Source organism: Acomys minous (genome assembly GCF_964271855.1).
Source record: "Acomys minous genome assembly, chromosome: 16".
Lineage (NCBI taxonomy): Eukaryota > Metazoa > Chordata > Mammalia > Rodentia > Muridae > Acomys > Acomys minous.
This window is the reverse complement of record NC_140498.1, coordinates 11,522,345-11,543,191: the sequence shown is the minus strand read 5'-3', so window position 1 is coordinate 11,543,191 and position 20,847 is coordinate 11,522,345. Positions and strand designations below refer to the sequence as shown.

General features: G+C 56.0%; 1 protein-coding gene across 9 annotated transcripts in view; it reads left to right on the top strand.

Moving 5' to 3' along the window:
* The window catches only part of RAI1 (retinoic acid induced 1), a 102,556-nt gene extending 82,121 nt beyond the window's left edge, over positions 1-20,435 (top strand). For 8 of the 9 annotated variants that reach the window (XM_084762364.1, XM_084762367.1, XM_084762361.1 and 5 more), the window contains 4 exons: positions 5,516-11,041; positions 14,330-14,423; positions 19,141-19,190; positions 19,853-20,435. In XM_084762364.1, coding sequence (XP_084618490.1) covers positions 5,531-11,041; positions 14,330-14,423; positions 19,141-19,190; positions 19,853-19,891 — 5,694 coding nt within the window. In that variant the 5' untranslated portion in view covers positions 5,516-5,530 and the 3' untranslated portion in view covers positions 19,892-20,435. Of the gene's footprint in view, positions 1-5,515; positions 11,042-14,329; positions 14,424-19,140; positions 19,191-19,384 lie in introns of all 9 variants that reach the window. The other variant, XM_084762363.1, reaches the window with a different exon arrangement.
* Positions 20,436-20,847: the final 412 nt, after the last annotated feature.

Below are 20,847 nucleotides of genomic sequence, written 5' to 3'. Positions count from 1 at the left end.
ACCCTAAACAAAGTACGCACAAGAGACTGATGAAGATGCAGTGTAGCCAGTGAAGTGGCCACAGACAAGGCAGCCCTGATGGTGGGCGCAGGGCCAATTGGTCTCTGGACCCCTGCTACTGAGGGCATCCAGGCTGTGACCCATTGCATCCTAGTAAGAGACACTGCAGGGCTATGTCTAAGAAAGAACTGGTACAGGGCCAGTCAGAAGGGGGTTCTCAAACATCCTCAGCCCCTTAGGACCTGGTCTCAGAAGATGCTGGGGACAATTTTTTAAAGTTGGTTTAGTTGTGTTGGCCAGGCTGGCTTGTTGCAGTGCTGGTAAGTTGAACTTAAGGCCTCATGAATGCTAGGTGAATACTCTCCCACTGAGCTCTAGTCCTGAACTTGAGATCTGATCCCCTTGCTTCAGATTCCTGATGCTGGGATCATAGGTTTATGCCACTATACCCTGCTAAGTTTCCATTTCAGTGATGGGGATGCCCAGCATGTGCTAATAAGCACGTGTTCTAAAAACCCTGACTCACACCCTGTCTCTGTCTTCTGCTTCCTGTCCCTCCTTCAGCCTCTGGCTACTCAGGACCCAGACCCTGCTGGGGGTGAGGACCTGTAATGAAGGTCTTACCAGCATGGGGTGGTCTTGAGAGGCTGTGCTTGGGGTAGAACTGCCTCACCACCACCTCTCATGCACTAAACTGATGCTAGCCCTAGCCTAAGGAGACTAGCCTAGTCTCAAGGCCTGTGGGGTCTGACTGCTCTTGTGGGTTCCATGCAGATTTATCCTTGCCTCAACTGCAGAGGCCTCCAGTGTGCCTGGGTGCAGTTACCCATGTAAGCATGTGGAAGAGACCTCCAGTGTGCATGGGTGCGGTTACCCATGTAAGCATGTGGAAGAGACCTCCAGTGTGCATGGGTGAGGGCACCCGTGTAAGCATGTGGAAGAGACCTCCAGTGTGCATGGGTGAGGGCACCCGTGTAAGCATGTGGAAGAGACCTCCAGTGTGCATGGGTGAGGGCACCCGTGTAAGCATGTGGAAGAGACCTCCAGTGTGCATGGGTGAGGGCACCCATGTAAGCATGTGGAAGAGACCAGTGTGCATGGGTGAGGGCACCCGTGTAAGCATGTGGAAGAGACCTCCAGTGTGCATGGGTGAGGGCACCCGTGTAAGCATGTGGAAGAGACCAGTGTGCATGGGTGAGGGCACCCGTGTAAGCATGTGGAAGATACCTCCAGTGTGCATGAGTGAGGGCACCCGTGTAAGCATGTGGAAGAGACCAGTGTGCATGGGTGAGGGCACCCGTGTAAGCATGTGGAAGATACCTCCAGTGTGCATGAGTGAGGGCACCCGTGTAAGCATGTGGAAGAGACCAGTGTGCATGGGTGAGGGCACCCGTGTAAGCATGTGGAAGTGACCTCTGGTGCCTTCCTCTGCTGCTTTTGCCTTATGCCCTTAAGACAGTGTCGCTGCCTGGCTATACCGGTTTCTCCCTCTTCTCCATCCCCTTCCCCCTTGTTATTCAGGTTGTAGGCTCACATAGTTATGCCTAGCTTTTTGCATGGGTGCTGGGGTTCCAAACTCAGGTGTTTGTGCTCATACAACAAGCTCTCCTACCCACTAAGCCATCGCCCAGTCCCCAAGTCTTTTTTTCCCCCCTGAGACAGGGTTTCTCTGTGTAGCCTTGCCTGTCCTGGACTCACTTTGTAGTCCAGGCTGGCCTCGAATTCACAGCAATCCACCTCCCTCTGCCTCCCAAGTGCTGGGATTAAAGCCACGCGCCACCACACCCGGCTTTCAAGTCTTTCTTTTATTATTCCTCATCCATAACAGATGGGGAGGCCCTTGGGGTCTCCATGAACATCTTCTGCCTTCCCGGGCCTCCAGTGGGCTAGGCTTTCAATTTTTTCCTGCAGCTACCAATCAGGTTCTAAACAACTATAGGTCGTTGGGAGGGCCAGTGACTGGGTGGGGGCTGCCAAGGTGCCTGCCTCTTCCCACCTCTACCTCCACCTTTCTCCCTCTTTCCCTCAGGATAACATTCCTACAGGGCCCAGTGGGAACCATAGCAGCTCTGGCCCACTGCATACCCATCTCACCAGTGGGGCCAACTCTTGGGCCTGATGAGGCTCTGGGGTTGATGACCACTCACCAGAGGCTGGCCAAATACTATAAGTAGGATTGCCTGCTGAGAACTAGGGTTCAGCTCAGTGGTAGACCTTGCTTTGCAAGCTAAAGGTCCTGGGTTTGTCCCTAGTAGCACAGAAATACAAAGCCAGGCTTTCAGAGTCTGGTCTACTATGGAGAGGCACACAGGCAGGTGGGTGCCTGTGCATGTATTTGCGTGGCCTGAGCTCAGCTCTGCTTTCTGGCTGTTGCACCAAGACACTCTTTCATGGTGGGAACTTTCTGGTGTCCAGGAGAAGGGTTTGAATTCTGCTGCTCAGCTAGGGTTTGCCCCTTTAGTTGTAAAAGGGACAAGATAAAACATAGAGGTCCCTAGTGGCCAGGCCCCCTCCTAGAGTGTCTGGGAGAAGGGCTGTGCCCAAGGCTCAGCCTCACCATGCCTTCAGCGTACGGTTTCATGGCCGTGTTGCTGGCTTGCGGTCCTCGGTTGCTGCTATGTCTAAGGAACTTCATCTGGATTGCAAGCACCGTCAGGCTCCACAGAGATCATGAGCTCGGGCCTGCTGTGCTCTCATCTGGCATCTGGAGTGACCGGTGCTTACAAGGGTGGGGTGTTCATGTCCCCTATCACCACAAGGGCTGCTCTGGATTCCCATTACCTGCCTGCCAGATTCTGCCAGGGTGGTTGAGGGGAAGCCCCGGGAAGTTTCCAGAAGTGAGGAGGGGAGGAAGCTGGGGCAGGTGCCCTTCCCAGACCTTACTGCTTTTATTCCAGCCATCTGAACTTCTTTCTGCCATGTTGAAGTCACTGTCACCTGTGGGGGAATTCATCCTCCTGTCTGCTCTCCTGATGCTGCCCACCCCAGGCCTTTGCTATCTGCCTCTTGTCCCTTTTATGTCCTTTCCTGGTGCTCTTGAAAAATAATCATAATCACAATAATTAATAACAACGGAGCCCACTGCAAGCTTGAGTTGGTTCTTAAAGAGGCAGCACCCTATTTTCTCCTGGCAGAGCCAGCAGAATCTCCTCACCTCCAAGCTGGTAGCTAGGATGCCACCATGCTTGGGCCTTTGTTTCTGTCCCACCCTCTGCCAGGGTTAGAGGGTGGTGCTGGGGCACATGTTTCTGCCTGTGTCCTCCAACCGGCCCTGGGCCTCTGGGATTTTAATTGAACTGTCTTTTCTTAGAGATAGATGCTTTCCACATCCAGCTGCCCGTGTGCACTGGGAAGCTAGCCTGTAATCCTGTGTGGGGAAATTAAAAGGCGCGGCGGCTGGACTGATTAGATGGGGCAGGGACAGAGCAGGCAGGGAGGGAGGGGACACTGTTCATGGCTCCCCTCCTTTTAGATAATGTCTCTGGTAATGCATTTTGGGGAATGTGTGGATGGGATGGAAGGGGAGAGGAGAAACACACACACACACACACACACACACACACACACACACACACACACACACCATCTAGCTGTAGAAATGTTAATGATATCCACAGGACACTCAGCAGGAAATGAGAGTGATCTGGGACTAATAAAAACCGAAATGTAATTTGTGCAGATATATGAGGGAGGCAGATGCAGCCTTCAGAGCAGTCCGGGTTTGTGCGTTCTGGGCCTATAAACACATTCCCAGGGAGGACATGGAACTGGCATTTTGTGTCCTGGTCTTAGGAGTGGCCCAGCAGCCATCCTGAGCAGGCATGGCATCCAGCTGCATCCAGAGTGCCCTGCTCTGGGAGGGTGGGCGCGGAAGGCACCAGGCTGCCCACTTGGATGGGTGCTGCCTCCAGCCCCTCTGGACTGGCACAGCCTGGAGTACAAGCAGGAGGACGGGAATGAAGTGGACCCACAGGGTAGGTGGGCACTGCCCTGGTCATGAATTGGGGTGGGGCAGGCAGGACGCTTTAGCAACCTGGAGAGGAGGAAAGTTGTCCTAGGGTCAGCTGGGTCAGGCCTACTGCTGTGAGCTCTGGGGGTTATCCAATGCCTCGGCATGCCCTGTTCCACTGGGTGAAGCTCCTCTTTTGCCCCTTCCCTGGACCAGTTCCAAGACGAAGGAAAGCACCTTTCTGGGATCCAGACTAAAGGGAGGCTGGAGCTCCCTGCCAATACCCCTCCACTCCCGCCCCCACACCTCTGTGTTTTCTTTCTCTAAGGCACCTACCTCTCCTCCCCCACATTTAGATCTCAACAAAACAAAGCCCTGAAACCTTTGTGATCTATGGCAGGCCACACCTCCATCTTAGTGTGTTTTGGGACAAGAACTGGAAAGTCCCAATCCCTTTCTAGGGGCTTTGACTGCTCAGACCCAGAGAGCTTGTACATCCAGCTGGTGGCTGGTAAATCGAGTCTGTGGGGTGCAGGGCCAATATCCAGCCTTCTTTGTGATTTGGGGACATTCCTCTTTACTGACACTGAGGATTTTCTGGGATAACCAAGCCAATGAGCTGAGGTGCACAAGCCTGGGCTGTGACTCTATCCACAAAAGCCCCCCGGCTCTTCCTGGTGGTTGGATACTACCTAGTCCTGTCTCTGCGTTGGTGCTGCCTGCACCAGCCCTGACCTGGGAAAGTTGGCAGCGGCTCATCAGGAAGGGACAGAGAAGAGGAAGGTTAGCATGCTCGCTCTCCAGTGGCCAGGGAACTGCGGCTTTGTCCCCTATTAGTATGCATCCCCACACTCTGGACTACATAATCTGTTTATGCACCTATGATACCAAGAACAGGAGGCAGGTGCTACCATCCTGCGTTCCCAGGAGGCAGAGGAGGGGATGCTTTATGTGGACAGTTGGCTTAGCAGCCCCCAGTCAACATCTGCCAGAAGGGACAGAGTCCAGATGGCACTGCAGGGGAGGTGTGTGTGAGTGTGCATGGACATGTGCCTGATAGGCCCTTTGTACATGCGTGGATCCCTGTATGTGCAGTCACAGCAGGCCTGCCAAGCAGCCTCTCCCCAGTTGGGGAGGGGGTCCTCATGGGTACCCAGTGTGGCTGGGTCATGATTAAGTACGGCTGTACAAAGACTAAGATTATGGGATCCAGCAGGGCCCCAGGGAACGGAGTGGAATTGCTCTGTTAAATGATTTTGAGCTATCTGCAAGGGCTGGGCGTGGTGGTACAGACAAGAGGATAGAGAGGAGGAGCTGGCACGAGGGACCTGGAGTGGCCATTGCCGTGACTTGCTCTGTGCAGCCTATTTTGGACTATTCATTGCAGTGGCAGCTCTCCTGAGCAGGGCTCAGCTGCAGGAGCTGTGGAAGCAGGATTTCAGGGCACACCTCTCAGGCCCAGAGGCTGTCAGTGTATGCACAGTTGGTGGGAAGAGGGGGGGGCGGTGAGGCAGCGTAGAACACGGCCCATCTGACTTGTTTTCCCTCTACCCCTTCTCTTCACAGATAACTGCCCGAGTCATGCAGTCTTTTCGAGAAAGGTGTGGTTTCCATGGCAAACAGCAAAACTACCCACAGACCTCACAGGAGACATCACGACTGGAGAACTACAGGCAGCCGGGTCAGGCGGGGCTGAGCTGTGATCGGCAGCGGCTGCTGGCCAAGGACTATTACAACCCACAGCCCTACACAGGCTACGAGGGTGGCGCTGGTACACCTTCTGGCACAGTGGCCCCGGCAGCTGCAGACAAGTACCACCGAGGCAGCAAGTCCCTGCAGGGAAGGCCAGCTTTCCCCAGCTATGTTCAAGACAGCAGCCCCTACACGGGACGCTACTCTGGAGAGGAGGGTCTTCAGACCTGGGGGGGGCCACAGCCACCACCTCCCCAGCCGCAGCCCCTGCCAGGGGCAGTGAACAAGTATGAGGAGAACTTGATGAAGAAGACAGTGGTGCCCCCAAACAGGCAGTACCCTGACCAAGGTTCCCAACTTCCCTTCCGGACTCACAGCCTGCATGTCCCACCACCACAGCCTCAGCAGCCTCTGGCTTACCCCAAACTCCAAAGGCAGAAACCACAGAATGACCTTGCCTCGCCTCTGCCCTTCCCCCAGGGCAGCCACTTTCCCCAGCATTCCCAGTCCTTCCCTACCTCCTCCACTTACGCCCCAACAGTGCAGGGAGGTGGGCAGGGGGCCCACTCATACAAGAGTTGCACAGCACCATCTGCCCAGCCTCACGACAGGCCAATGAGTGCCAATGCGAGCCTGGCCCCGGGGCAGCGGGTCCAGAACCTTCACGCTTACCAGTCAGGCCGCCTTGGTTATGAGCAGCAGCAGCAGCAGCAGCAAGCACTTCAAAGCCGGCACCACACCCAGGAAACACTCCACTACCAGAACCTCGCCAAGTACCAACACTATGGACAGCAAGGCCAGGCCTACTGCCCACCGGACACAGCTGTCAGGACTCCAGAACAGTATTACCAGACCTTCAGCCCTAGCTCCAGCCACTCCCCTGCACGGTCTGTGGGTCGCTCCCCTTCCTACAGCTCCACCCCGTCGCCACTGATGCCCAATCTGGAAAACTTCCCCTATAGCCAACAGCCGCTTAGCACTGGGGCCTTCCCCACAGGCATCACAGACCACAGCCACTTTATGCCCCTGCTCAACCCATCCCCAACAGACGCTGCCAGTTCCGTGGACCCTCAGGTCAGCAACTGCAAGCCCTTGCAAAAGGAGAAGCTCCCCGACAGCTTGCTGTCAGACCTCAGCCTGCAGAGCCTCACAGCACTCACCTCACAGGTAGAAAACATCTCCAACACTGTGCAGCAGCTCTTGCTGTCCAAAGCTGCCATGCCACAGAAGAAAGGGGTCAAGAGCCTTGTGTCTAGGACTCCAGAGCAGCACAAGAGCCAGCACTGTAGCCCAGAGGGCAGTGGCTACTCAGCTGAGCCAGCAGGCACACCACTGTCTGAACCACCAAGCAGCACGCCACAATCCACTCATGCTGAGCCACAAGATACTGACTACCTGAGTGGCTCTGAGGACCCGCTAGAGCGCAGCTTCCTCTACTGCAACCAGGCCCGCGGCAGTCCTGCCAGGGTCAACAGCAACTCAAAGGCCAAGCCCGAGTCTGTGTCCACCTGTTCTGTGACCTCACCTGACGACATGTCCACCAAGTCGGATGACTCTTTCCAGAGCCTACACAGTACCCTGCCCCTGGACAGCTTCTCCAAGTTTGTGGCAGGCGAGCGGGACTGCCCGAGGCTGTTGCTCAGTGCCCTGGCACAGGAAGATCTGGCCTCTGAGATCCTGGGGCTGCAGGAAGCCATTGTTGAAAAGGCTGACAAGGCCTGGGTTGAGGCTTCTAGCCTGCCCAAGGACAACAGCAAGCCACCCTTCTCCTTGGAGAACCACAGCACCTGCCTGGACACTGTGGCCAAGACTTCATGGGCCCAGCCAGGGGAGCCAGAGGCCCTACCTGAGTCCTTGCAGCTCGACAAGGGTGGCAGCACCAAGGACTTCAGCCCAGGGCTATTTGAAGACCCTCCCGTGGCCTTCGCCACCACTGACCCGAAGAAGACAACCAGTCCCCTGTCCTTTGGCACCAAGCCTTTGCTTGGGGCTGCCACTCCTGACCCCACCACGGCAGCATTTGACTGCTTTCCAGACACAACCACTGCCAGCTCAGTGGACAGTGCCAACCCCTTTGCCTGGCCAGAGGAAAACCTGGGTGATGCTTGTCCTCGTTGGGGTCTCCACCCTGGTGAGCTTTCCAAGGGCTTGGAGCAGGGTGCAAAAGCCTCAGACAGCGTGGGCAAAGCCGATGCACACGAGCCCGCTGCCTGCCTGGGCTTCCAGGAGGAGCATGCCATCGGGAAGACAGCAGCTGCACTGTCTGGGGACTGCAAGCCGCAGGAGGCCGATGGGGTGAAAGAGGAAGTGGGGGGGCTGCTTCAGTGCCCCGAGGTGGGCAAGGCTGACCAGTGGCTGGAGGACAGTCGGCATTGCTGTTCCTCTGCTGACTTTGGGGACCTGCCCCTGCTGCCGCCCCCTGGCAGGAAGGAGGACCTGGAAGCAGAGGAGGAGTACTCCTCCCTGTGTGAACTGCTGGGGAGCCCTGAGCAGAGGCCCAGTCTGCAGGACCCATTGTCCCCCAAGGCCCCACTGATGTGCACCAAGGAGGAAGCAGAGGAGGTGCTGGACACCAAGGCTGGCTGGGCCTCCCCATGTCACCTCTCTGGGGAGCCTGCTGTCCTTTTGGGCCCCTCTGTCGGTGCTGAATCAAAGGTCCAGAGCTGGTTTGAATCTTCTCTGTCACATATGAAGCCAGGAGAAGATGGGCCAGAGATGGAGAGAGCTCCTGGTAGTTCGAGCACTTCAGAAGGCTCTCTGGCCCCAAAGCCTCACAAGCCTGCTGTGCCTGAGGGGCCCATAGCTAAGAAAGAGCCTGTGCCACGGGGTAAAAGTTTACGGAGCCGCAGAGTCCAACGGGGGCTGCCTGAGGCTGAAGACTCTCCATGCAGAGTGCCAGCACTTCCCAAAGACCTCTTGCTCCCAGAGTCCTGCACGGGACCTCCACAGGGACAGGCAGAAGGGGCTGGAGCTCCAGGCCGGGGGCTGTCAGAAGGTCTCCCCAGAATGTGTACCCGCTCTCTGACCGCTCTGAGTGAGCCCCAAACTCCCGGGCCTCCAGGCCTGACCACCACCCCCACACCTCCTGACAAACTGGGAGGCAAACAGCGAGCTGCCTTCAAGTCTGGCAAGCGGGTAGGAAAACCATCCCCCAAGGCTGCATCTAGCCCCAGCAACCCTGCTGCCCTGCCTGTTGCCTCAGACAGCAGCCCCATGGGCTCCAAGACCAAGGAGCCAGACTCTCCCAGCATGCCTGGCAAGGACCAGCGTTCCATGGTCCTCCGGTCTCGAACCAAACCCCAGCAGGTCTTCCATGCCAAACGGCGGCGGCCCTCAGAGAGCCGGATCTCAGACTGTCGTGCCACCAAGAAACTCCCTGCTAACAACCACTTACCCACTGCATTCAAGGTTTCCAGTGGGCCCCAGAAGGAAGGCCGGGTGAGCCAGCGGGTAAAAGTACCGAAGCCTGGTACAGGGAGCAAGCTTTCAGATCGGCCTCTCCACACACTCAAAAGGAAGTCGGCTTTCATGGCTCCTGTCCCCACCAAAAAGCGAAGCCTCATCCTGCGAAGCAGCAATGGAAGTGGGGTAGATGGGAGGGAGGAGAGGGCTGAGAGCTCCCCTGGCCTCTTAAGGAGGATGGCCTCACCCCAGAGGGCCAGGCCCAGGGGTAGTGGGGAACCACCCCCACCCCCACCCCTGGAGCCACCTGCTGCATGCATGGGGTTGGCTACACCATCATCCCTGCCCAGTGCTGTGAGGACCAAGGTACTGCCACCTCGAAAGGGCCGTGGCCTCAAGCTGGAGGCCATAGTACAGAAGATCACCTCACCTGGTCTCAAGAAACTTGCATGCAGAGTGGCAGGGGCCCCTCCTGGAACACCTCGGAGCCCAGCCCTACCTGAGAAACGTTCAGGGGGCAGTCCAGCTGGGGCAGATGAGGGTGTAGGAGGAATGGGCCCTGGGCAGGTGCTGCCAGCAGCTCCAGGAGCCGACCTGCTGTGTAGAAATCCAGCCAGCAGGTCCCTAAAAGGCAAACTCTTAAGTAGTAAGAAACTGTCCTCTGCTGCTGACTGTCCCAAAGCTGAGGCCTTTATGTCCCCTGAGACCCTGCCATCCCTAGGGACTGCCCGGGCCCCAAAGAAAAGGAGCCGGAAAGGCAGGACCGGGGCCTTGGGATCCCCCAAAGGCCCGTTGGAGAAGCGGCCCTGTCCTGGCCAAGCTCTGCTCCTCGCTCCCCACGACAGGGCCAGCAGCACTCAGGGCGGAGGTGAGGACAACTCCAGTGGAGGAGGCAAGAAGCCAAAGACAGAGGAGCTGGGACTGGCCTCCCAGCCCCCCGAGGGCCGGCCCTGCCAGCCCCAGACAAGGGCACAGAAGCAGCCAGGCCAGGCCAGCTATAGCAGCTACTCAAAGCGGAAGCGCCTCAGTCGCGGCCGGGCAAAGACCACCCATGCCTCACCCTGTAAGGGACGTGGCGCTCGGAGACGGCAGCAGCAGGTACTGCCCCTGGATCCTGCAGAGCCTGAAATCCGACTCAAATACATTTCCTCTTGCAAGCGGCTGAGGGCAGACAGCCGCACCCCAGCCTTCTCGCCCTTTGTACGGGTGGAGAAGCGAGATGCATACACCACCATATGCACTGTTGTCAACTCCCCAGGGGACGAGCCCAAGCCCCACTGGAAGCCGTCCTCTGTTGCCTCCTCCTCTTCCTCCTTAGAACCAGCTGGGGCCTCTCTCACCACATTCCCTGGAGGCTCCGTGCTGCAGCCGAGGCCCTCCCTGCCCCCTTCCTCCACCATGCACCTGGGGCCTGTGGTGTCCAAGGCCCTGAGTACCTCTTGCCTTGTCTGTTGCCTCTGCCAAAACCCGGCCAACTTCAAGGACCTCGGGGACCTCTGTGGTCCCTACTACCCTGAGCACTGCCTCCCCAAAAAGAAGCCAAAACTCAAGGAGAAGGTGCGGCTGGAGGGCCCCTTTGAGGAGGCCTCTCTGCCTCTTGAGAGAACACTCAAAGGCCTGGAATGTGCAGCCAGCACCAATGCTGCTGCCACTACCACTACCACCATCACCGCCGCCACGACCCCAGGGAGGCTGTCCAGGCCTGATGGCTCAGCTGACCCTGCCAAGCAGGGCTCCCTGCGTACCAGTGCCCGGGGCCTGTCTCGGCGGCTGCAGAGTTGCTATTGCTGTGACGGTCAGGGGGACGGGGGTGATGAGGTGGCCCCAGCTGACAAGAGCCGCAAACATGAATGCAGCAAAGAGGCCCCTGCAGAACCTGGTGGGGACACCCAGGAGCACTGGGTACATGAGGCCTGTGCTGTGTGGACCAGCGGGGTGTACCTGGTGGCCGGGAAGCTCTTTGGGCTTCAGGAGGCCATGAAGTTAGCTGTGGACATGGTAAGCAGCTAGACCAGCTGGGGTGGGGTGTGGGACAGGCTGACAGGTGTCTCCAGGGCTTTGTTGTGGGTCACTTGTGCCCATAGCCAAAGAGTGCAGCTTCCAGTCCGCGGAGTCCCTTGAGGGAGTGTGGAAGCAAGTCGGAGCACTCCTGGGGTGACAGCAGGACACATTTATCTGTCCTGCCAGGGCATGTGCCACAGCTCCTGTGTCCCCTGGGCTGGCCTGCCCACACATACTACCCAGACCTGGAGTCCTTCCAGAGCTGAATGCCAAGATGGCCTGCTCTCCCCCTGAGCTGGGACATAGGGGAGAGCTCCTAAACAACGTGTGGCTAAAGCATGGGACACTGGTCCTGGGTATCCCTGGCTTACCTGGTCACAGAAGCCCCGAAGCGCAAACCTCCAGTTCTAAGGCATCCCTTCAGAGAAGGCTGGACTGCCACAGGCACTACCTCTACCCTTGTCCCTTCCTGTCCTGTGGCACAAGGTCGCAGGACCTAGCACATTAGCACCTACTGACCCTTAGAGCTGTGTCTGGGATCGATCACAGGTCTGGGAAGGAGCAAGCATTCCAAGCCATGGCTGCAGCTACGGTTCCTCAGGCTGAGGGGCCTGGCAGACGCCGCCCCAGAGCCCATACTCCCCAGGGCAGCAAGGCCACTTCTGCCTTTGCAGATTAGGCCATGGCTTCTGGGCAGGTAGGCTCCAGGCCCCTTCCTCCACACTGGTTCTCACTGGATGTCCATGCTAGCTCTGTTGACTTCCTCCTCCGCCCTTCCCTTTCTCCCTCCTTCCCTCCCTCTCTCCCTCCCTCCTTCCTACCCTTCCCTCAGCCCACTGTGGGCAGCAGCTGAGCCTTCGAGAACCCTAGCTGTCCAGTACCCTCCCTCCTTCCCACCCTTTGTTGTCCTAGCATTCTGCCCAGGCAGTTCCCACCTTTGACCTTGGGGACCACTGTGGATGCTGCCCTTGGCTGCAGGTACCTACTGTCCACGGTAATGGCTGTAGAATCTCTCTGGCCACCTTGCTGAGAAGAGATGAGACAGCCCAACTTTCAGTACCTCAGCCAGTTCATGCAGCAGGCAGACACCACCTGCACCTCCCTATCTGCTTCCTGCCTGTCACTGGCTCCATGGTAACTTTATCTCCATAGCTTACCTTGAAATAGTCTTGTCTCTCCCTTCATTAGAAAATAACCAGCTGGAGAGATGGCTCAGTGGTTGAGAGCACTGCCTATTCCTCCAGAGGACCTGGGTTCACAGTACCCACATGGTAGCTCACGACTATCTGTAACTCCAGTCCCAGGGGACCCTCACAGAGTCATACATGTAGGCAAACACCAATGCATGCAAAATAAAATAAGTGAAATAAGCCTGGAACCGCTGTCCAGCTGGTTGTCCTGAGACCCTGCACCATCCAGGGCTATCTTTGGGGTCCAGTGGTGGGACCCAGCCATCTCATGTCCCCATCCTGACGTAACAAGGAGATACATTGGTGAGTGTAGGTAAAGGTCCCTGCACCCTAGCCTGAAGCTGTGCTGTGGCCTGTCCTTGCCCATGCTGGCACAAACAGAACGTCCTGGTGAGCTGGGGAGGGTGTATGGATCACAGGGTCGTAGCTGTAGCTTTAGCCAGCTCCCTGCTGAGCCCTGTCAGCTCTGCCACACCCCAGGGAAGGTCAGGAGAAGCTCTCACTTGACAAGGGCTGGCTGCATACTGAAGGCTTCTCCCTGACAGGTGGGCATGGCTGGCAGCTGGGACCTGCTGCCAGGCTGTACCCCACAGCCACGTGCTCATAACGTGGCACCCCAGAATAGGCTGGGGGATAGGCTAAGATTTCCCAGGTTCCCTGGAGAGTGACCTTCAGCATCATAGTTCAGCCCACTTCTGCCTCTGGCTTGGAGGCACTACTCTCCCCAGGAACCAGGCAGATCCGGGTTCAAGTCTAGCTCCAGGAAAGCCTCATGTCCTCTGCAAGCCCCAGAATGCCAGCTCCCACCCAGTACACTGGCCAGGCCTTTGGCCTTTCCTGTCCTCCAGTGTCTGCTATCTCAGGACACCGTGCCCACCTTCCACATCTTTCTTTAGCCACCCAGGCTGCCCGCATCCACATCCCTGACCTCAGTGTCGCCATGCACCTCATTTCCTGGCTAGAGGGAGTGTGCAATTCAGGGAGCTGGGCCTGACTCACCCTCAGGAGATTGGTAGCCTCTGGGTGTGGGTGCCTGAGCCAAGAAGTGAGGCACAGTTCATCAGCTGTGCCCCTGCACTTGGGAGGCAGAGGCAGGCGCACACGGATCTATGTGAGTTTGAGGCCAGCCTGGTCTACAAAGTGAGTCCAGGACGGCCAAGGCTTCACAGAGAAACTCTGTCTCGGGGGTGGGGGAGGGGTCTGGTGGGCCTAAGGCTCCAGGTCGTAGGGTGGCTTACCCAGAGACTTGGCTCAAATGTCCTCCTCTCCTGCCACCCCTCCCCTGCTGGCCAGTCCAGCTCCAGACCATCTGGACCAATCCCACCTTGCTAGGGCAGCCTGGGCCTGTGGCTCAGGGTCTGCCTGGAACTTGGAGCCTATGGGGTTTTCCCAGTTCTCTTTTCTCTGGCCTAGAGAAGATAGTCGAGTGCTAGACTGTTGGCTTACTGCAGTGCTTAGCTTCTGAGCCTGCTGTGTCCTCTGCCTCCCTCCATCCTCACTGCCCATCGTGGTGACAGGCTTGGGAGGAGGTGGCCTGGGGCCCATCTGTATTTTTCCCTATGCCCAGGTTTGGCGTCAGCCCTCCATTAGCTTTCTCATCGTTGTCTTGTCCTGGCATTGTCACAGCCTCTGAGCAAAACTCATTATGGAGACCAACCAGGGCTGGACATATTCTGGGAGGCATCAGATTCACATGAGATCAGCCTCTTGGGGGTCAGTCATACATCAGTTCCTCTATGTATCTGCTGCTGCCACTGGGTAGAGAGAGTGCTGCTTGTCCCCCTCTCACACATAGGAGGGGCCTGTCTCGCCATCTGGAAACTGGAGGTCAGTGAAAGCCACTCCCCCTATGGCTGCTAGGAGCCAGTGTGTAAGCAGCACCTGACAGATGGTGGCTGCCAGCCATGGCCACTGTGGTGGCTAGCACCACTACTAGCCCAAGAGGGTCTTCCAGCCAGTGTGCCAGCCCAGGGGGGTGGCAGAGGGCCAAGCCTCAAGGGCAGTCCCTGCCTGCTGATCCCAGTGCCACTCTAGCAGAAGGGCTGCGAGCCTGTGTGGGACATTCGGGGACTCACTTGCCTTCCTCTCTCTGCAGCCATGTTCCAGTTGCCATGAGGCCGGAGCGACCATCTCATGCTCCTTTAAAGGATGCATCCACACTTACCACTACCCGTGTGCCAATGACACAGGTAAGAGCTGGCTATGGGGGGCCTGGGTACCGCCGTCCCAAGCCTGCCCAAGTTCCTCTTTATCTCATTGCTCTCCTCCGTTCCACCTGCATCTGGAGGTAGAAGTGGGTCAGTTCCTACATACCTGGCTGAGGACTTCCCAGAGCTAGGGGGTCGGGGGTGGGGAGGAGACAGCATCACCAGTGACTAAATAGAGATCTGAGCAAAGAGCTCAAGAGGGAAGCGCATGGGCGTGGGCTCTTAAGGATGGATGGGGGTGTGGTCAACAAAGAAAGCTTATACACCAACTGAAACCAAAGGAGCCTGTTGGGAGTGTGCTCAGTGGTAGATCGTTTGTGGTAATCATCCTGTGCTGCTATACAGGATGTATCCATACTGACCCAAGACCCGAGTGCCAGGGACGCCACCCCCAGCACCTACTACAGGGGAAACCAGGGCAATTAGGGTCAAATTGGAGCCGGACCAGCTGGCATGTGTATCAGGACTCACCATGCAAGGTCTAGAGCAGGTCTGTGTGGTCTGTGCAGGGCCTCATTCCTGCTCATGCATTGTCTGTGCGCCACAGGACCAGGAAGCCCACCCTAATCTACTAAGTGGGGGACGTGAAGCACTTGTCTGTGAAAAGAGCATCTTCTTGTTCAGATGGAGTGCAGGTGCACTGCTTCCTGGCCCCCCATCCAGTCTGTACTTAGGTACCATCTGCAGGGCTGGGATGTGAGCAGCAGCAGGACAGTGACACTGCCCAGAGAGTACACCTCACGGGTCAGAGGCTGCCTCTGTCCCTCTGTGCTCTGGCCTGCTCACTCGTCCCAGCCTGAGCAGTCACCAGTGCCTTTTCTGCTTTCTGGGTCCTGGGCCAGCAGTAGCTTCAGCCAAACCACTATGGGAGCCACACGGGGCCTCGGATGGTGACAGTCACCAGAAAGGGATGGAGGTGGGCACAGGACTGGGGTCCCACAGCGCAGCTGGAGTTGGAATGTAGTGTATGGCTCAGTCAATATCCAGTTACCTCAGCCAGTCTCCCTGTGGCAGCCTGCTTTCTGCCCTAGCTGCCTCCGTGTTGTGTCCTGTCTCACCCACAGCCACACAGGAGCTGGATTCCTGTCTCTCTGCTACTCCAGGCTTGTCCAGCCTCCCCAGGGGCTCAGCCTGAAGGGGCAGATGAGGCAGCCATGTTCTGCCATAGGAACAGACTAAGTGTTAGGTACTTCTCTGTTGCTATGGTGGACACCCTGACAAAAGCAACTTCGAGAAGGAAAGGCTTATATGTCTCACAGTTCGGGTCAGTCATCACAGGGGGAAGTCACAGTGACCGGTACTTAAGGAGCTGGGAACACTGGGAGGCAGAGGCAGGTGGCTCTCTTGTGAGATCAGCCTGGTCTACAAAGAGAGTTCAGGACACCCAGGGCTATGTGGAGAGACCTTCAAAAGGAAAAGGGAGCAGAGGAGCCAGGCAGTGTGGGTTACTCTAATCCTAGTGTCTGGGAAGCAAAAGCAGGCAGCTGTCTTTGAGTTTGAACCCAAGCTGGTCTACACAACAAGATCCAGGGCAACAGTGAGATTCTGTCTCAGATGGCTGGGCAGTTAAGAGTCCTCTTGCAGAGAAGTCCCAAGTTCAGTTCCCAGCACCCACATAGTGGATCTGATGCCCTCTTTTGTCTTCTTTGGGTACTGCATACATATGCACAAATACACACTCAGACATACATTTCTACACATATTTAAAAAATAAAAGTTAACTGGGTGTGGTAGTGCACACTTTTAATCCCAGCCCTCAGGAGGCAGAGGTGGGCAGATTGCTGTGAGTTCAAGGCCAGCCTGGTCTACAAGGTGAGTCCAGGACAGCCAAGGTTACACAGAGAAACCCTGTCTCTAAAAAACAAACAAACAAACAAACAAAAACTTGAGCCGGTTGTGGTGGCACATGCCTTTCACCTCAGCACTTGGAATGTAAAGGCAAACAGGTCTTTAAGAGTTCAAGGCCAGCAATTTGCAGAGTGAGTTCTAGGCCAGCCAAAGCTACTATTAACTCCCCCTCCCAATAATAATAATGATTTTTTTTTTTAAATAACCCAAAAGCAACAGAGAACGACAGATCTGCCTGCAACTAACCTAATGAAACAACTCCCTCATGGGTCTAGAGAGAAGGCTCAGCAGCTAAGAGCACCAGCTGCTTTTCAGGAACACTTGGGTTTGATTTTCAGTACCCACAGGGTGGCTTTATAATGGCTGAAATTCTAGGTCCAGGGCATCTGATATGCTTTCTCTGGCTCCACTGGCATTAGGCACACATGTGCTGCATAGACATACACTGCAGTCAAAACACCCATGAATGTAAATTTAAAAAAATAGTCCCTCACAGGCATATCCAGAGGCCCATCTTCCAGAGTATTCTGGATTCTATATAGTTGATAAGGAACAGCATCACATCAGATGAGGAGAAAATTAAGAGAGGCCCTGAGGCCGGAGGAACCTGGGGAAGACTCCAGACAGGTGACATTGGAACCAGGCCCTAAAACATCACGAGTTGAGCCACGGCTGGTTAGTGGTAGGGCTGTAGACCAGGCATGAGCACTTAACAGCAGTCTTTAAGATTTACCAAGTCTAGCTGGGCGTGGTGGCGCACGCCTTTAATCTTAGCACTTGGGAGGCAGAGATGAGCGATCGCTGTGAGTTCGAGGCCAGCCTGGTCTACAAAGCGAGTCCAGGACAGCCAAGGCTAATACAAAGAGACCCTGTCTCAAAAAACAAAAAACCAAAACAAACAAACATACAAAAAAGGATTCACCAAGGCCTTAAAGGGGCTTGGGAGGATAAGACAGTGACATCATCGAGACTGATGAACTATCACAGTAGTCCAGGCCTGGTAAAGATAGACCCGTACATCCTAGAGACAGGTGGCACAGAACTCACAGGACTTGAAAAAAATGAGAGACCAGGGATGTCAAGCCTGGTCTCCCCATTTTAAGATGGGCAGGGTGGCATGGGAAGATAGCAGGGCCAAGCTCCTAGTCCTCCCATGCTGTTTAGTGGCTTACAAAGCACCGTTTATTTACTTACTTATTTATTATCATGTATACAGTCCTCTGCCTGCATGTACACCTGCAGGCCAGAAGAGGGCATCAGATCTCATTATAGATTGTTGGGAGCCACCATGTAGTTGCTGGGAATTGAACTCAGGACCTCTGGAGGAGCAGCCAGTGCTTTTAACCATTGAGGCATCTCTCCAGCCCCAAAGCACCTTTTCTTAATACCTTCAAGGGCACAGTCATCAAGTCCCCAGCTAGGCCAGTGTTGGCCTAGCTCATCCTGGGACAGCAGCAGGGCCCTACAAGGACAAGTAACAGGGCTTGTGGCCTGTGTTCTGTTGGCCAAAGGCAGGTCACCTGTATAGCTCAGGCTCAAAGGGCGGAGACTGCAGAGCCAGTAGCTAAGGGTGGGGTACAGAAGGAGGGAGCTACCAGCCACCTGCCTCAGCACTTGGTAAGGGGCTGGGGGCGTGGGTCGGTGGGATGGGGGTGTACACCACGGCTGAACAGCTGTCAGGAAGGTGGAGCCCTGGGAACAGCAGCAGGGCAGGGGAAGAGGCCAAAGTGCCCAGCCACATAGCTAAGGAGTACAGGAATCGTTCACCACGTGGGGCCAGCGCTCCCAGGTGGCCTCAGACTCCTAGGTTGCTAGAAGCAAGGTGATCACTCACTCTCCCCTTCTGCCCTCATTTCCAGGAGCGCAGCAGCCACAGCACAGGGTCCAGTTTGAACATCTGTCTTCAGTCCCGAAGCTGCGTGTGCCACACTCCCTGTCCCAAGTCCCTACTCTCAGCTGCTGGGTGATTGGTGGCAGAAGTAGCAACCCCTAACTGATAGCAACCACCCCTGCTTAAGTTGTAGGGTCCAGCCTAGCCCCAGAGCCACTGTGTGCCTAAGTGCACCTACCTCCAGCAGATGACCCTAACAGACCAAACCTCCTGCCACCTCTCTCCTCTTTGGGTAGAGAAAAGGGAAGAAAACATAGGCAGGTTCTGCACAGCCCCCAGTGTGAGGTGGGAGACTATGTCCACAAGCCCATGGTCAGTGGCAGAGAGGGGAGAAAAGATGGGCCCACAGGGCCCTTGGGTGGGGGACACCCAGAGGATGATGGCTAGGTGTTCTGATGGCAGCTGGCAAGGAGGTCTCATGATAGCGGCACACTGCCCTAGGTAGGCATAGAGCCTGCCTGGCTTAGCCATCCTCTCTGGACATCTGGGGGATTCATCTAGACCGGATCTTTGTCACCTCCTGCTACTATTTCCTAAGAATAAGCCCTTCCATCTGGAACAGTTACTCTGAATATGAGAAAGGGCCCTCATAACTGCCCAGTACTAATCTACAATATGGAGGCTGAGGCTCTGTAGCTGACATTCCAGTCAGGACCAGACTCCACGCTCCAGTTGTCTGTCACCCAGCAGCTATGGGTGCTTTCTGATCACAGGCCTCTGACCACTGTGATGAGGTTGGGACAGGAGTAGGCATGTCTGGGAATGGGACAGGAGACCTGGGTGGCAAGGTGATGCCATGTAGCAGTAAGCCAGGGCAAGTCGAGTGTAGGAGAAGGCCGAGTCAAGGCTGAGGGCTGCACCCCCAGGGAAAGTTTGGACTAATGAGGGGTCTGAGCAGGTGCTCAGGTCCAGCCAGCCAGCCTACCCTGCGTCTCCATAGCAACTTCTCTTTGCTCACAGGTTGCACGTTCATTGAAGAGACTTTTACTTTGAAGTGCCCCAAACATAAGGTAGGTGAACAGGCTCCCCAGAGAAGCATTTCCTACCCAACCCAGTTTCTTCCTGCTCTGTCAGAAGGTAGGGAGGGGGCGTGGCCAGGGTCCTAAGGTACTTTCCCACAGCTCATGGAGTGGGCTGAAGGGCTCACATGGAAGGGCAGGGGCTGGCCACACCTGTTGGCCATAATGTGCTGTCCCTCCCACAGAGGCTGCCCTTGTAATCCCCGTGTGGCCGAGCCTCCGAGGAAGAGGAGCTGCGCCCACAGCAGGGCCTTGATCCCGTCCTGGGTCTCGGTTCCGGCTGCCTTGGGTGCTGGTGTGAGGCCCAGGTTACAAAGAAAATCCGGACCAGGCTTGGCGAAGGCAGGCCACCGGGTGGCTAGACCCGGGGCCCCGCGGCCTCCAGCAGGGTGCAAGTTCCCTCCAAGTTCTGAACCGACGTGGCATGCAAGCTGTGCCCCTGGGAAGAGGCCGAGGGCGCTGCCGGCTCAGTGGATGACGTTGGGGCAGACCCAAGCCTTGCTGTAAAGGGCCGGTCGGTGGAGGAACACGGCCCAGCACTTGGCACCGAGGCTTTGCCCAGGGTCAAGGCAGGCCTGGGCTCAGGTCATGCGGTCCCTGTGGTGGGCTAGCCTGGAGTGGTACCCTATGGCTTCTGTTTGTCCCCTTTCCAGTCTTCCACCCCACTGTCGGAGCCCCGTCGGGAAGCTTGAGGAAACTGGACCTGGCTACCCTCTAGCAGATGTGCAGTTGTCCCAAAGCACCACCATGGGATCCAGGGACTGCTGCTCGCTCGGCTTGTGGGCAGGGACAGTGCTAGATTCGTGTACAAACCTGTGTACCCCTCTATATATATGTTATATAGAATGTATATATGTTGGGAACATGCTCGCTTCCGTGTGTTGCTGCTGTGCGTCGTGTGCTCCACAGCACAGAGCTCTAACCTGGCCTTGGCCGGGGTGGGGGCTGAAGTGATGCCCTTTCCCCGTGCAGCCACCACCACCACCACCACCATGGCCAGTCCTCACCTGTCCGTTTGTGTTCTCAGCTCTGTCCACGCTTCAATAGGCCTGATGCAGCTCCCCCTTTCCCTGCAACTTTCTGTACATATGACTGTAAAATGGTAAACGTGTGTATTATATCTGGCCTCGTTATATAGTGTATATATATGTATACATATACATATATATAATATATATGAAGACTGTAAATGTTAAGACAACTAGTGTTCTTATTAGTATATTGCTTCACACTGAAGATTGTGTGTATCGAGCTGTTTCTAAAAGATGTTTATTTTCCTTAAGAGTTAAAAAAAAAAACAGTCATTGCATTCAGAAAAAAAAAAAAAGTCAATAAAGATACCACGATTGTTTTGGAAGTTTGCGGCCTGTGGATGCCGACCAGATTCCCTAGGGGTTGGGAGTGGAGGGAAACGGCAGGGGACACGAACAGGGATCCCAGACTCTGCTCAGGTTCTGAATGTGGTTAAAGACGTTGCCAGGCATACCAAGACATGGCCAGGGACTCCGAGTGTGTCCAGACACACAGGGAGAACATTCCCCTGGGCCATGGTTGAGGGCTGGGTGGGAGGCCGATAGCTGAGACCCCTCAAGGTTGATACAGCAAAAGTGTGGCCATGAGGGCAGTGAGACAGGTTGGCAGAAACCAG